At 37.4% G+C, this 18,171-nt stretch overlaps 1 protein-coding gene across 1 annotated transcript in view; it reads left to right on the top strand.

The window, feature by feature from the left end:
* LOC131937141 (beta-mannosidase) overlaps positions 1–17,470 on the top strand; it is a 28,627-nt gene extending 11,157 nt beyond the window's left edge. The window contains exons 14-18 of the mRNA XM_059294333.1: positions 2,004–2,151; positions 15,670–15,822; positions 16,083–16,261; positions 16,501–16,689; positions 17,106–17,470. Coding sequence (XP_059150316.1) covers positions 2,004–2,151; positions 15,670–15,822; positions 16,083–16,261; positions 16,501–16,689; positions 17,106–17,357 — 921 coding nt within the window. The 3' untranslated portion in view covers positions 17,358–17,470. The remainder of the gene's footprint in view (positions 1–2,003; positions 2,152–15,669; positions 15,823–16,082; positions 16,262–16,500; positions 16,690–17,105) is intronic.
* The last annotated feature ends 701 nt before the right edge of the window (positions 17,471–18,171 follow it).

Below are 18,171 nucleotides of genomic sequence, written 5' to 3'. Positions count from 1 at the left end.
GTCATGGGACAGGTAGGACATTGGGTTGTCATGGGGCAGGTAGTACAGTGGGTTGTCATGGGACAGGTAGGACATTGGGTTGTCATGGGACAGGTAGGACAGTGGGTTGTCATGGGACAGGTTGAACAATGGGTTGTCATGGTACAGGTAGGACAGTGGGTTGTCATGGGACAGGTAGGACAAAAACATTGGGTTGTCATGGGACAGGTAGGACAGTGGGTTGTCATGGGACAGGTAGGACAGTGGGTTGTTATGGGACAGGTAGGACAGTGGGTTGTTATGGGACAGGTAGGACAGTGGGTTGTCATGGGACAGGTTGAACAATGGGTTGTCATGGTACAGGTAGGACAGTGGGTTGTCATGGGACAGGTAGGACAAAAACATTGGGTTGTCATGGGACAGGTAGGACAGTGGGTTGTCATGGGACAGGTAGGACAGTGGGTTGTCATGGGACAGGTAGGACAGTGGGTTGTCATGGGACAGGTAGGACAGTGGGTTGTCATGGGACAGGTAGGACAGTGGGTTGTCATGGCACAGGTAGGACAGTGGGTTGTCATGGCACAGGTAGGACAGTGGGTTGTCATGGGACAGGTAGGACAGTGGGTTGTCATAGGACAGGTTGGACAGTGGGTTGTCATGGGACAGGTAGGACAAAAACATTGGGTTGTCATGGGACAGGTAGGACAGTGGGTTGTGGTGGTACAGGTAGGACAGTGGGTTGTCATGGGACAGGTTGAACAATGGGTTGTCATGGTACAGGTAGGACAGTGGGTTGTCATGGGACAGGTAGGACAAAAACATTGGGTTGTCATGGGACAGGTAGGACAGTGGGTTGTCATGGGACAGGTAGGACAGTGGGTTGTCATGGGACAGGTAGGACAGTGGGTTGTCATGGGACAGGTAGGACAACAACATTGGGTTGTCATGGGACAGGTAGGACAGTGGGTTGTCATGGGACAGGTAGGACAAAAACATTGGGTTGTCATGGTACAGGTAGGACAGTGGGTTGTCATGGGACAGGTAGGACAAAAACATTGGGTTGTCATGGGACAGGTAGGACAGTGGGTTGTGATGGTACAGGTAGAACAGTGGGTTGTCATAGGACAGGTAGAACAGTGGGTTGTCATGGGACAGGTAGGACAAAAACATTGGGTTGTCATAGGACAGGTAGGACAGTGGGTTGTCATGGGACAGGTAGGACAAAAACATTGGGTTGTCATGGGACAGGTAGGACAGTGGGTTGTGATGGTACAGGTAGAACAGTGGGTTGTCATAGGACAGGTAGAACAGTGGGTTGTCATGGGACAGGTTGAACATTGGGTTGTCATGGGACAGGTAGGACAGTGGGTTGTCATAGGACAGGTTGGACAGTGGGTTGTCATAGGACAGGTTGGACAGTGGGTTGTCATGGTACAGGTAGAACAGTGGGTTGTCATGGGACAGGTAGGACATTGGGTTGTCATGGGACAGGTTGGACATTGGGTTGTCATGGTACAGGTAGGACATTGGGTTGTCATGGGACAGGTTGGACATTGGGTTGTCATGGCACAGATGAAATAATGGGTTGTCATGGGATGGAACAGTAGGTTGTCATGGTACAGAAAAAAGAGATTGTAAGGTTCAGTGGAATGTATACTCATCTTTGGATATATAAGAATAGGTTGGATAGATAAGAATAGATTGGATAGATAGGAATAGGTTGGATAGATAGGAATAGATTGGATAGGTAGGAATATGTTGGATAGATAGAAATAGATTGGATAGATAGGAATATGTTGGATAGATAGAAATAGATTGGATGGATAGAAACAGGATGGATAGATATAGGAATATGTTGGATAGATAGAAATAGATTGGATAGATAGGCATATGTTGGATAGATAGGAATAGGTTGGATAGATAGGAATAGGTTGGATAGATTGGAATAGATAGGAATATATTGGATAGAATCTTAAGCAAATCTTTGAAGAAACAAAAAAGATATTTCCTGTTCCTGTGAGCAGATCAACCAAGCCATGTCAATCCGCACCCAGACAGAACATTACAGACGTCATCAGTCACAGCTCCTGTCAGATGGTAGAGGGTTAACCATGGGGGCTTTGTACTGGCAGCTCAATGACATATGGCAGGCTCCTACATGGGCTTCTATTGGTGAGTCACATTTAAGGGGCTTTGTACTGGCAGCTCAATGATATATGGCAGGCTCCTACATGGGCTTCTATTGGTGAGTCACAGGGTGGGGGCTTTGTACTGGCAGCTCAATGATATATGGCAGGCTCCTACATGGGCTTCTATTGGTGAGTCACAGGGTGGGGGCTTTGTACTGGCAGCTCAATGATATATGGCAGCTCCTACATGGGCTTCTATTGGTAAGTCACATCCAAGGGCTTTGATAATCAAAGTTTTGTTAATTAATTATCCAATCTTCTTGAAACTTTTAAGTGTATGCCATGAGGTTGTTCATCATTATCATTTGTTATTTTTGTTATTATGTTTATTAGTCAGACCTTTAGAAGGTAGTTTGTGCATGGGATGTAATTAAACTCCTTCTGGTTCGGTGATTTCCTTATAGAACTGGCTGTAAAATGTGCCAGTTTGACTATATTATAAAATCTAATTCTAATCAAATGGATGTCTTTGTTACCAGACTATGATGGCAAGTGGAAGATGTTGCACTACTATGCCAGATCATTTTTCAACAAACATCTTATCTCCCCTTACTTCCTCACTGATGACACACTGGATGTCTACATTGTAGTTGATGAGATTCCAATCAAAGAGGGGAGGTCATCTGATGGTGATTTTTTTTTTAAATAATTCTTTCTACAATCAGTTTACTTATTCAAATAGTTATTATACCTGGATTATATCTTTCATCTTACAGTGTGTCATTACCTCTAGTTCTATACTATGTAGCAAGGAATCTAGCAAATAATATTGTATTGGTGTTTTTCTTTGTTTATTTTTTTAATTTTCTATTATTCTATTTTAATTTTTACAATTTTTAATCAAATGAAAAATATTTTTTTATTAAAATACTAGGAAATTTAAAAATTCTCATTATCAAAAAAATTTTCATAAGCATTAAACTTTTTAAAAGCTTGGTAATATCTTGTTTGGGAGTATGATATTGTATGTATGTCTTTTTTATAGTTTCTGTGACTATTCATTTTCATTTTTGCAGGTCTTTTGACATTTAAGCCTTTGCATCACCCAAAATCTGGCATACTAAAGGAGCTCAGATCTCAAGACATTTATAGCAGACTACAAAAAGTGAAATCTTTAACAAATGGATCCCTACAAATAGACGTGTACCAATACTCAAGCTTTCAGCCCCTGCATTCTTGGAACATTTCATATACTGTAAGACTTCAACAGTTTGACTTCCATTTTTAAATCTAACTTTTTAAATTATTAAATTAACAAGATATTAGCCTAAGTCATATATTTTTTTAATTAAATTTAAATATTTTCAAAAGTTTTTTCAGCTACTAATTATTGATTTTAAATATTTTCAACTATTTATTCTGTCACCAGTTAAAGACAACAGCTGAGTCAGTTTACAGGGAAAAGTTGAGTACAATTCTCACTCAGTCTGGGTGCCCAGCCAAAGAAAGCTGTATCTTGTTTTTTACTGCTAAAGATTACACTGGAGCACAATTGTCTGTATCTTGGTTTTCCCTGTCTTACCCCAAGTATTCAAACCTTGAGTCTGCCAGCGTTGTGGTAAGAAAATATAAATGTTTTTGTCTACTAGGTGAAATTGGTTATTTAATCTTCAATGAGAAATATTAATAAATGTAAAATGTTTTTTTATGTTAATTAAATTGCTCCATTAGAAAAAGATTTTGCAATTACATAACTTAAAAATAACTAAAATATCAGCTAGCACCTAACCTTTTAATTCTACCACTTGTGGCTGAACTAAAACTGTAACCTGTTTACCCTACAACCAGCTGAACTAAAACTGTAACCTGTTTACCCTATAACCAGCTGAACTAAAACTGTAACCTGTTTACCCTACAACCAGCAGCTAAAACTGTAACCTGTTTACCCTACAACCAGCTGAACTAAAACTGTAACCTGTTTACCCTACAACCAGCTGAACTGTAACCTGTTTACCCTACAACCAGCTGAACTAAAACTGTTTACCCTACAACCAGCTAAACTAAAACTGTTTACCCTACAACCAGCTGAACTAAAACTGTAACCTGTTTACCCTACAACCAGCTAAACTAAAACTGTAACCTGTTTACCCTACAACCAGCTGAACTGTAACCTGTTTACCCTACAACCAGCTGAACTAAAACTGTTTACCCTACAACCAGCTAAACTAAAACTGTTTACCCTACAACCAGCTGAACTAAAACTGTAACCTGTTTACCCTACAACCAGCTAAACTAAAACTGTAACCTGTTTACCCTACAACCAGCTGAACTGTAACCTGTTTACCCTACAACCAGCTGAACTAAAACTGTTTACCCTACAACCAGCTAAACTAAAACTGTTTACCCTACAACCAGCTGAACTGTAACCTGTTTACTCTACAGATCACTGATGTAAACAAGATAAACAGCACAACTTTCCAGATCAAGTTCACCAGCACTGCCGTAGCCCTGTTTGTCTGGCTGTCCACAGACAACACCCGTGGATATTTCTCGGATAATGGATTCCCCATGTTTACACAGGAAGCGGCTGTTTTTTTTTACACAGTGACAGATGTCAGCGCTGACAGTTTGAGAAGAGAGTTGCATGTGAGAAACTTGATGGATGTAGACACTAGCCTTCATGTTGATACAGACCTTCATGCTGATACAGACCTTCATGCTGATACAGACCTTCATGCTGATACAGACCTTCATGCTGATACAGACCTTCATGCTGATACAGACCTTCATGCTGATACAGACCTTCATGCTGATACAGACCTTCATGCTGATACAGACCTTCATGCTGATACAGACCTTCATGCTGATACAGACCTTCATGCTGATACAGACCTTCATGCTGATACAAGCCTTCATGTGGATAGAGGCCTTCATTTAGATACAAATTTTCATGTTGATACAAGCCATTATGATAATGTTGATAATATTGCTGTAGAAGTCAGTTGATGTATAGATGAGCTGCTACTGTAATAGTTCAGCCTCAATTACATCACTTGTCAACAAACTTGTAAACAAAAATCATAATCTAAACCCAGACACTAATATAATACTAGGCTGGTAGCCTCTAGACTTCCCATTCTTGGTCAAGTATTATCAAGTTAAAACAAATGAAAAAATGAATTTGAATTTCTCAACTTCTACAGCTTCTGTGATTTGTTTATGTTTTTATCATCAGTACTAACATACCATTAGATTTACAGTGTGTAAAATTGTTATGATTAATAATTAATTAATCATGATAATTATTGTGATCATTAAAAAGATTTCCTAGTTATCCTGTTAATGTAAACATGACATACATTCTTTTGTTTGAATTAAAGATTTTTATAACAAATATTTTAGTTTGGTAAAATTGTTATATTTTTTAACTGTAACTGTCTGTCGGGTATTTAATTGTCTAGTACATTCTATGAACAGCGTTGTATTTTTAATTAAGTTGTATGGAAAAAAAACCTATGTCAGTAAAATAATATTTTAGTAACCAGCCTTAGCTCAACTAGAGATGCCAACAAAGCTGAATTCTAAAGTCCTCTGTACTGTTGGTTAAACCACACATTGATATGTGTCAGGTCTACAGCAATACTTCTGTGTCCTCGAACCAGCGAACCAGCGGTTACTGGCATGCCAAAATGATTATACTGTCTAGACAAAGATAATAAACTAGAGAAACTTTTTTTTTAAGAAGGGAGATAAACCACAAATACTTCTGGAACAAGGGAGATCGTCTAACATGAATTTTTATACAAGGGAGGTAATTACATATTTTAGTATATAAGTCTACTTTCTGAAACCAAGAGGGAATAATATAAAATAAGAGTGCTACACGTTTCACGTCCAGAGTTTCTTCCAGGCATCTCTTCGGGGGGGGGGGGGACAAAGCCCCCCCCCCCCCCGAAAAATTTTTACCGCCCCCCCCCCCCGAACGAAATGAAATGTATATAATTTATATAGAAACTATATACTTTTAACAGTGTCCGCCCCCCCCCCCCCGAAGTAAGTTTACCGCCCCCCCCCCCGAAGATTTCAAGTGCCCCCCCCCCCCCCCGGAGAAAAAAGTCTGGAAGAAACACTGTTCACGTCTACGGCATATAATAAGGGTTAAAACAGACTACTCCTCGCCATAATGTGCCTATTTATCACTTAGATCTAAATCTAGATCTCTAGATCTAGAATCTAGTAGATCTAGTAGATTCTCTTGATAACGCTTGCCTCAAGTGAAGAAAACTAATTAAACTATGGTCGATATTTTAAGTGCTTTTTATTTTATCTGAAACTTTTGATTAAGAAACTTGTTATTGCGGGTTCTGTTGTACTTAAATTAAAATTTCTTTCTGTGGATGTTACATGGATGAATCATTTATACTATATAGATCTAGCCATGATGGCGAAAACACTGTTTGTTGTTTTTCTCACTCTCTTCTTGTCTTCGGTCTCCGCATTTTCTAGAGTTGATTTGACGGGAGACAACTGGATTGTTTATTCACGAGTCAATACGAGTAGGTTATCTTTACATTCATTCATTGGAATTTTTCTTTTCTTAGTTATTTTATATTTTATATATTTAGAACAGCTAAAATGATGATTTGCTTATGTTAAGATTTTTATAAAATAGCCAACATTAAGTTACCACTTCGGAAATAGAGATCAATGACATGAGGCAGATAAAGTAGAGTTTATCTGTTTTTTATACGCCAACGGGCTATTTTTTAATTTATTTTGTAATTTAAAATATGGCAGAATACCCTACTTACTAGACTCTAGATCTAGTATTTAATAAACTCCAGCTGCACCCATTTTATATTACAATATAAATCTAGTAGTATATAACCTACTAGAATCTAGGTTATATACTACATTTGGCTAGATGTAAAATGTCTTATGATTACATTTAAAACCCTGTTTCCAGGTTTCCTAACGACAGGTCGAGTTCCAGGTTCCGTCCACACTGACCTGCTCAGGGCTGGCATCATACCTGACCCCCTGTATCGGGACAATGACGTCAAGCTGGCATGGGTGGGTCGTACAGACTGGACCTATGTGCACCAGTTTACAGGTGAGTCACAGGATCCTACAAGAATAGTGGGTAATCTGTGTTCAACCCCACACTAGGTTTGCTTCACCCAATGATTCACAATGGTATGGTAAACTGCTTCTGCTGATTATATAATATATATCATTTGGCCTACTCCTGCAACTTATTAATGAGTTATCAAAGAGTAAGAGTTTAGTAATTTTGCTGATTAGCCTGTAGGAAGTCATTGGTCCACCAGCTGTAACTATATCAATCAGAGTTTCTTCCAGGCATCTCTTCGTCTACCCCCCCCCCCTCCCCCCCCCCCCCTCCAACGAAATAGAATTTATATAGAAAGTATATTCTTTTGGCCGATACTAGTCGGAATAAGATACGCATGCGATACGCATGCGCAATGGAGAGAAACTACGACTTGCCTTAGCGGCGAAGTTTTCGATGGTACTGCGCATGCGTGTGTTTACAACCGCAGAACCCTAATACCAACCCTAATCCTATCCTTAACCCTATCCCTAATCCTATCCCTAATCCTAACCCTAGCCCTAATCCTAACCCTAGCCCTAATCCTATCCCTAACCCTATCCCTAATCCTACCCCTAACCCTCATTCTAGCCCTAACCCTAGCCATAGGTCATTGCGCATGTGCAGAACTATCTTTTGCAGAAAAATCTTATTCCGAGTAGACACTTCGTATTCTTTTACCAGCCCCCCCCCCCCCCCCACCACCACCACTCCCGGAAATCGTAGCCCACTCCCCAAAAAAGTTTAAAGTGCATCCCATGGATAAAAAGTCTGTAAGAAACACTGATATGAATAGGTATAAGACTCCCAGGTATCTGGAAGGTGAAAATACCTTGGCATTGCATTTCAGTTTGGTTTGTCTCATACTTACAAATACATGCATACAAGGGCACTACATGCATGCATACAAATGTAATCCTATATGTTATGCATATAGATCTATGTGAGTAGGCCTTTAAATGCATAAACATATGTATGTTGTATTGTGACCTTTCAAAGTATTTTCTCCCCTTCCAAATGTTCCAGTTGCTGATGATGTTGCTAATGCAGCACGGGTAGTTCTTGTGGCTGAGGGGCTAGACACCATAGCAACTGTTGAACTTAACGGCCAGTCTGTCGGGGCAGCAGAAAATATGTTTGTCAGATACGTCTACGACATCACTGGAGTGTTGAAGGTAAAAATATTGTAATTTTACATTCTATCTTATAGCCTGGCTTCACTGGGTGAAGCTGATACCTGTACTGGGTGAAGCTGATACCTGTACTTGTTGAAGCTGATACCTGTACTGGATAAAGCTGATACCTGTACTGGTTGAAGCTGATACCTGTACTGGGTGAAGCTGATACCTGTACTGGTTGAAGCTGATACCTGTACTGGGTGAAGCTGATACCTGTACTGGATAAAGCTGATACCTGTACTGGTTGAAGCTGATATCTGTACTAACTGAAGCTGATACCTGTACTGGATGAAGCTGATACCTGTACTAACTGAAGCTGATACCTGTACTAACTGAAGCTGATACCTGTACTGGATAAAGCTGATACCTGTACTGGTTGAAGCTGATACCTGTACTGGATAAAGCTGATACCTGTACTGGGTGAAGCTGATACCTGTACTGGGTGAAGCTGATACCTGTACTGGCTGAAGCTGATACCTGTACTGGGTGAAGCTGATACCTGTACTGGGTGAAGCTGATACCTGTACTGACTGAAGCTGATACCTGTACTGGGTGAAGCTGATACCTGTACTGTGTGAAGCTGATACCTGTACTGGGTGAAGCTGATACCTGTACTGGGTGAAGCTGATACCTGTACTGGGTGAAGCTGATACCTGTACTGACTGAAGCTGATACCTGTACTGGGTGAAGCTGATACCTGTACTGGTTGAAGCTGATACCTGTACTGGGTGAAGCTGATACCTGTACTGGGTGAAGCTGATACCTGTACTGACTGAAGCTGATACCTGTACTGGATAAAGCTGATACCTGTACTGGGTGAAGCTGATACCTGTACTGACTGAAGCTGATACCTGTACTGGGTGAAGCTGATACCTGTACTGGGTGAAGCTGATACCTGTACTGACTGAAGCTGATACCTGTACTGGATAAAGCTGATACCTGTACTGGATAAAGCTGATACCTGTACTGGTTGAAGCTGATATCTGTACTAACTGAAGCTGATACCTGTACTAACTGAAGCTGATACCTGTACTAACTGAAGCTGATACCTGTACTGGCTGAAGCTGATACCTGTACTGGGTGAAGCTGATACCTGTACTGGGTGAAGCTGATACCTGTACTGACTGAAGCTGATACCTGTACTGGGTGAAGCTGATACCTGTACTGGATAAAGCTGATACCTGTACTGGGTGAATTGATACCTGTACTGGGTGACAAGGTATAATCTGCATGAGGTGGAATGACAGATAGTTCCCAATTTTTTTTTATTTTCAGGCTGGAAGTAACAAAATCATTATCAACTTTAATTCAGCAGTGAATGAAGCAAAAGCCAGGGCCAACAACTCCAACTATGTTGTTCCCCCAGAATGTCCTCAGGCTGTACAGAATGGCGAGTGTCATGTGAACCAGATCCGCAAAGAGCAGTGCTCTTTCAGCTGGGACTGGGGACCTTCATTTCCAACTCAAGGTGTTTGGTGAGTTGACTGAAATAGTGTGGTGAGTTGACTGAAATAGTGTGGTGAGTTGACTGAAATAATGTGGTGAGTTGACTGAAATAGTTTGGTGAGTTGACTGAAATAGTGTGGTGAGTTGACTGAAATAGTTTGGTGAGTTAATAAAGTCAACACCAAGTCAGTATTGTTTTATCATATTTATTTTTATTATTATTTTATATTATATCTTTATTACCTTATTTATAATATTATATTTTTATTGTATTTTGTCGCATACTTTGACCAATTTGTTTTATAAACAATTATAAAGTCTACTAATTAATTGAGAAAAAGTGTATATGTGAGCCTTTATCTCATGACTAGTACTTAACTATAAATTTGACTGCAGTTTTCATAAACCCAGACATTAAGAAGAAATGACCTGAAACTTTGGCCATGAAACTGATATCATATCTAACTTAAACTCAAGACTGGTGTAAATTATACTAACTTATCTGAACAGATGAAAGCATGTATCTGGTTTTGTTATCTTGCTGTCTTAAATATATCTTCAAACTTTGTGAGCTTGTATTTTTTTTTTAATCTTTTGAACTGACATTATTAATCATATAGATCTTTTAAAACTTAACTTGAAATATTTAAGCTTTATCTTTTATTAAACATGATCGCTTCACTAGTTTCAATAGGTTGCTTTTCTAAGCCATTACAAAATATTGGTTATTGTTTTTACTTTAATCTTAACCTCAGAAGCATATGAGTCTATGTAATGTTCTTATTTTTATTTGTTTTGGTTTATAATTAGATGCAATAAAGTGAAAATAACACTGATTATTTCTGACAGGAAGCCTATCTACATAGATTCCTTTAGCAGTGCTATCATTAGAGATTTGACTGCAGTTGTCACCAAAGGTAAAAAGCTATACCCCACAAAACCAGAGGCAATGAAATAATATCAATAGGACTTTGGTAATGATAGCTAAACCAATCCAAACACTAGATCTAGCTCTCAGTCTTTGCAGTTACCAAACTCTATTTATAGGAGATGCAAGAATTACCTCCCTGTTTCAAGCTTATCATTAAAGTAATAAAGTTTTTAAAAGGAATTTTAAATTAATGAGTTTAAAAATTTCGTACACAAATTCTACTGAAATGAAATTTAAAAAAAAAAAAGAAAAGTTCCCCTTCCAAACCTGACGCTCAACAGGGCAAGTGAAGTTGTGCTCATCTGTTTCTGTGACCTCGGCAAATAAAGAGATAGTGTGGTCAGCACTATGCCCAGTTGCCTTTACTTTCCCTATAGTGAGTTAGGTGCCTATTAGAGCTGAGAGGACTCAGGTACGATCTACTGACTTGAACCATGATTCAAACTCGAGACTTATGGGTTAGCAGTCTAGCTCTCTACTGCTAAGCCTCGCTATCCCGTTAAATGATATTTTATTTGACAATAATTACCACTTAATTTTTGCTTTAGCATTGCGTAAAATGTGTGAGCTAAATTAGTAGAAAGCAAATGTGTGTAAAAATAGGTAGAGGGCAGAAGTAAAGAAATATAAAGATTCTAATATAGAAGCTGCAACAGTTTATTTAATTGTTTTCTGTACCTCAACTACACAATCAAGTTATGCCAGGTTTAAGATTTGATGCACTCATGTCATACTAAACCCTTTTTTTACCCAGTCAATGATCAGTGGCAGATTGCAGTTGAGGTGGAGTTTGATAGTACAGATTCTATTGGGTTTGTGACAGGCCGGCTGAGTGCGGAACTCCCAGAGTTAAATATCACTTACACAAAGGCTGTTGTCATCTCAACTACTGCAAACACCTTTAAATTTGTCATTGGAGTACCCGTTGTAAGTTGGTAATTTTATCGTTGAAATACCAGTTGTACATTGGTGATTTTGTCGTCCTAAATTAACTGTTTGCATACAACTTCTTCTGTTGGCAATTTACAACTGTTGATTTACAAGTACCCCCCCCCCACCCAACTAATATTTATATTATGTAACGATTTATATATACATTGATCATATAAACTATTTAAAGTGATACAAACATAATGCTGTTCATTGTTAATAGAAGCTTCATAAATCTGTCTTTGTGCCTCCTGTAATAATGTTTGCTGTCTATAAAGCCCATTTTATTATTATAAACACATCAGAATAAACATTTCAATAGAACTGAAACTGCAGGTATGGTAAATGACAAATACAATGTTAACACTACTCAAAATATTTTTCTACCTTAAACATAACCCAGGGCACCTCAGTGCCATTGTGGTGGCCCAATGGCTATGGCAGTCAGCCTCTCTTTGACTTGGTGGTCAATTTGAATACATCAGTGGACACATCCCAGAAATCCATTCGGATTGGGTTCAGGACAGTGGAACTGGTGCAGGATCCAGTATATAACGTCACTCAGCCAGGTTAGGACAGCCCATTTTTTAGTAGCAGCCACAGTTCATGGCAATTTCATTAGCACAAGCTGCATGGTAACAGTGATTTGTTAACAGTGATTTGTTAACAGTGATTTTTTAAATGTGATTTGTTAACAGTGATTTGTTAACAGTGATTTTTTAAATGTGATTTGTTAACAGTGATTTGTTAACAGTGATTTGTTAACAGTGATTTTTTAACAGTGATTTGTTAAACGTGATTTGTTAACAGTGATTAAACCATATGTGTGTATCAACAGGTTTAACATTCTACTACAAAGTCAATGGTGTCCCTATCTTCTTAAAGGGAAGTAACTGGATCCCGGCTGACAGCTTCCAGGAGAGGATAACTCCACAGCAGCTGTCCCATTTATTGCATTCAGCAGCTAATGTTAGCACTAATGCTATGCGGGTCTGGGGTGGTGGGGTAGGTTGTTCCTTATATTTGTTACAATTTACTTTTACTACTACATAATATGTGATTTGCAAATGGAATACAATCCCCACTAAAATAGAACTTATGTGAACCTTGGCAATTTTAAAAATAACTAGTATAGATGTAGGATGTGATATCTACTTGTTATTTAATTAATCAGTAGGCCCTTTAAAATTTCTCAGTCTCTAAAGATCCTAAAATGTTGACTCACACATCATATAGCTATCTGTATTTACATCTGAGATAGATCTAATTTTAAAAATTATTCTTAAATATTCATATCTATTTCAAATGTAATGAAAAGAGAGAACTTTAAAAAAAAATTTAAAATTCAAGCTAGATCAAAACAAATTGTTTTAGGTGCAAACAGAGTTTCTTCCAGGCATCTCTTCGGGGGGGGGGGGGGGGGGCGAAAAAATTTTACCACCCCCCCCCCCCGAACGAAATTTATATAATTTATATAGAAAATATATACTTTTAACAGTGTCCGCCCCCCCCCCCCCCCCGAAGAAAGTTTACCGCCCCCCCAAAGATTTCAAGTGCCCCCCCCCGAAGAAATAAGTCTGGAAGAAACACTGGGTGCAAACACAGACGAGTAACTGTCAAAGCTATTACCATTATCATTCTTTTAATGAACAGGTGTATGAATCAGATGAGTTCTACCAACTGTGTGACCAGCTGGGCATCATGATCTGGCAAGACTTCATGTTTAGTGTAGCATTGTACCCCACCTACCAAAGTTTTCTCAACTCTGTCTCCACTGAAATAAAGCAACAGGTTTACTTTTTTTTTTAAACTGGTAAAACTGGTGTCTTTTTGTCATGGGGAAACTATATTACACTGGTTAAGCATGTCCAGTACTGTCCCAGTATCTAATTAACTAATGTTTTGTTGTTGTTGATTTTTAAATTATATATGTTTTTGGCATTAATTCCAAGATTCTGTTGCTTGTCTGTTTTAGTTATGGAGACTCAAATCTCACCCTTCAATTCTTGTATGGGCTGGCAACAATGAAAATGAGGCTGGATTAAGACAAAACTGGTTTGGGATAAAGAATTACACTTTGTACTATGAAGATTATGTAAAATTATATGTTTCCACAATGAAGCCTTTAAGTGAGTATTTAAACTTAAAATAGCATGCCATTTTTTAGGTTTATTTATAGTCAATACATTTCTTGCAATTAGATCTGTATCAGTTCAGTTTCAAGATTTTTAATCTAACATATATACAGAACATTGAAATAGCACAATCCTCTTTTATTTTGTCAGTTGAAGCAGAAGACCCAAGTCGAGTGTACCTTACGTCAAGTCCATCAGATGGGAAAGAGACAGAGAAGGAAGGTTACGTTGCTCAAGATCCTGGGAGTGAGTTGTATGGAGATGGTAAGTCTTTGTCTAATTACACTGTTTAAATTAATCAATAATTGATTGATAATTCTCCTCGCAAATATTCTTAAATAATTTTTGCGTTTGATTTTATTAAATGAATTGAGGCAGACACAGGTTATAAACACTGGAAAATCAAATTTGATTGGGCGATGCACAGTATTTTTAAATTCATTTTTACTTCCAATTATTTAAACAAAATTCAATGTAAAAATTATTACATTTTTATTTAAAGTTGACAAAAGTATTTTTAATTAATCTGTTAAAATTAAGTTAATTTTGTTTTCTTAATTTTACAATGGAGCTGGTAAATTTTCTTGATGTTTCAGTTCACTTTTATGACTACTCTGTTGACCAGTGGAATGTAAAAGGGTTTAAAGTACCCCGTATGGCGTCTGAGTTTGGTGTGCAAGCCTGGTGTAACAATGAGAGCCTTGCCAGTGTGTTCACGTATTCAGACTTTGCCATGAACTCAGACATGGTGAACCATAGACAGCACCATGGTGGAGGTGAGCACTGTTTTCCTGACGCAAGACTCTTTTTTAATTATTTAATAATTCTTCTCACATAAATAATTTTTTTTTAAATAAAAGATAATTTTTGTTTCATTCAAACTAAATTTTACTTGCTGTCTAATGTTAATGAAATAATATATAGAAGCTGTGAGGTTGCTTAATGGAAACCAATTTCTAGGGTGATATTAGATACAGTTACCTCCATAATTGATGTTATTTTCATGTTTCAAAATTAGGTAATACAGAAATGGCAGCAGAAGTAGCTCTACACATAAAGTTACCAACATCACTAGATGAAAAGCAAAAGTTTATTGACTTTATTTATTTAACTCAGGTCAAACAAATGTTAATTTTATTTATGTTATTAGATCAATTGATGGCAATTATCAAACATACGTTGCTATAAGTTAAAATACGGGCAGACATTTAAATTAATCTAAACTAACTTACTCCCAGATCAACCAGGCCATGTCAATCCGCACCCAGACAGAACATTACAGACGTCACCAGTCACAGCTCCTGTCAGATGGTAGAGGGTTAACCATGGGGGCTTTGTACTGGCAGCTCAATGATATATGGCAGGCTCCTACATGGGCTTCTATTGGTGAGTCACAGGGTGGGGGCTTTGTACTGGCAGCTCAATGATATATGGCAGGCTCCTACATGGGCTTCTATTGGTGAGTCACAATTAAGGGTGGGGGCTTTGTACTGGCAGCTCAATGATATATGGCAGGCTCCTACATGGGCTTCTATTGGTGAGTCACAGGGTGGGGGCTTTGTACTGGCAGCTCAATGATATATGGCAGGCTCCTACATGGGCTTCAATTGGTGAGTCACATTTAAGGGTGGGGGCTTTGTACTGGCAGCTCAATAATATTTGGCACACTCCAACATGGGCTTCTTTGGTTAGCATTACATTTATTCATATTTGTAATATATATTAGTGTTGTGGAACTATCAAAATTTCTTCACTAGATGTTGATACTAACATTTTCATTAACTTGGATGTAATTAGAATTTAACAAACAACTTCTTGGCATGAACATCAGGTTATGATGGATCCTGGAAGATGCTGCACTACTTTGCCAAATCTTTCTTTGCCAAACATCTCATTTCTCCCTACTACCTGGACGATGACACACTTGATGTGTACATCGTCATTGATGAGTTACCTGTGCAGGATGCAAGGGATCCCCTCTCAGGTAAATCAGCTTACCATAAGGTTTTATTCTTCATGATATTTAGGAAACCAATAACTACAAGATATTATTTAAAACACTGAGGAAAAGAATCTTTTTGGATCTTAAGTATTCTTTGCTTATTTTACAACAAAAAAGTAATCAGATACATTATAACATAAAAATAACTTTAACTTATAGAATAACAATTATTCTTCACGCAATACTTAATTTAACTTTTTCAGCTTGTACAAGGTAATGTATTTTTAAAATTATTTCTTTAGGTGCACTATACTTTAAACCAATCATGGATCAGAAGGATTTTAGTGGTATCAATGTGCCAGTGCAAGAATCAAATAGAATTATACAGAATGCCCTGCGAATGACGACCGGCAATTTGAAAATTGACCTCTATCAATACACTAGTTTCCAGTCTCTCCACTCCTGGAGTGTCAATTATAATGTGAGCCAATCATACCCATCAACTAGAATCTAGAACTGAATATATGAGTTAAATAATTTTATATTTCATTGTCTAATGGAAATACTAAAATAAGATATGTTTATCAAAGGTCATTACAAATACAGTCTCTATAAATTTATTTCATGTCACTTTACCTTTTTCTGAATAAATGTTGTTTTTTAATTTAAGTATATCTGTCTAAACGGAATTTTAATTTTCTTTTCCTGATTTACCAACAGCTAAAAACAACAGCAGAATCCGTGTTCACTAAGAAAGTCTCTGACATAATTTCTGAGTCTGGGTGCCCAGCTAAACAGAAATGTATCCTTACTCTCACTGCCACAGACACCAGCGGGGTTCAGAAATCTTCCTCGTGGTTTGCTCTGACATATCCCAAAGATTCAGTTCTTCCTCCTGCTAATGTTAAGGTATCAAACTCTTTGTTGATTAAGATGAGCATGATCATGATTTTTTTTAAAAATGTAGACATTTTACTACCAGCTTTAAAATTTGAATACAGTCCAAATGTAGCAAACTTATAAAAAGGTGTTTTTTTTTTTTTAATTCAATGGGATCAAATCTCTTCTGTTAAAGTTTCTAAATCATTTTTTTTTAATTTAATTCAAGCACTTTTACACTTTGTTAATGCCATCCAAACTTAGACTTGTATTTGAAAATAATAATGCCATACTTTAGTAGAAATTATTGTAAAATTTTAGCAAATATTACTAATATTAGGTTTTTTCATACGTGTAAAAAATTTTAAAAACTGATTTTGCATGCCAAATTGTACTGTATACTTCACATTGCCATAACTACATTTCTTTACTTGCCTTTTTTTCAGATCTCCACTGTTGTTAAGCTGGGTAATAACACATTTGAAATTGAAGTCACAAGTGATGTTATAGCTTTGTATGTATGGATTTCATCTGATGTTCTTGGTTTGTTTTCGGATAATGGTTTTCCAATGTTTACCTCAACCGTGAAGGTCATGTTTAAGTCTGTAGATGATGTTAGTTTGCCACAACTGATGTCTCGGCTGAGAGTAAGAAGCATTACAGATGTCAAGAATTCTGACAGTTTTGTTGTTGGATAGCATTTAATTATATGAAAAATTCATATTTATATTTTAGATCAATAATAGTTTTAATAATTGCAATTACCTTTTGAAATCATATATATTGAAATAAAAATATCATTGATCTTTTGTAGATTGTTTTAAAGGAGATATTTTTTGTGTTCTAAGATATTGAGAAAGGCAATATAATATATTTTTTTATTGTAACAAATCAGAAAACTGCCTCAGAATTAAAGTGCCAACTACTATTGACTACTATACCTCATAGTTCTTGGTTGTTTCTTTTTAACTAGAGAAATGACGAAGTAAACTAAATTGAAGTAGTAACAGAAAGAAGCAACTCAATTGGGTAGAGAATTGTCATATTTCTAAGTCTCTTTGTTATGAATTTTTTAGAAGTTATGTCCATTATTTTATCAAACCCACCTTCCGCCCCTTATTATTATTATTTTTTAACAACCCCTTTGATAAAAAGATTTTAAAAGTGTTTCATGTATCAAAGGGCCAAGGTGCACCAACTATAAGGGTTTAAAGAGTTTAGGTGCATCAAATGAGGGTTTTAGAAAATCAAATGGGATCAGATGCACTGAGATGGGTTTTGCTAATCAAAGGGATGATGTGCATCAACTGAGGATTTTGCAAAATAAAAGAGTTGAAATGCACCAAATGAGGGTGCCTGAAATTAAGTAACTCCAATCTCTATGCCCAGAGTCTTTCATTTCCACAACTTGAGTTCAGTATTATTGTGTGAGCAAAAGGACACCTATGGCCACAGGCTCGCTGTCTAGCCCTGGAATGAACTTATTATTTACTTAAGATTTCCTAGGTTAAC

Source organism: Physella acuta, unplaced genomic scaffold (genome assembly GCF_028476545.2).
Source record: "Physella acuta isolate Inbredline_101_S28 unplaced genomic scaffold, ASM2847654v3 ptg000200l, whole genome shotgun sequence".
NCBI classification, from domain to species: domain Eukaryota; kingdom Metazoa; phylum Mollusca; class Gastropoda; family Physidae; genus Physella; species Physella acuta.
The sequence above is the reverse complement of the archived record's forward strand: the minus strand, read 5'-3'. Positions and strand labels throughout refer to the sequence as shown.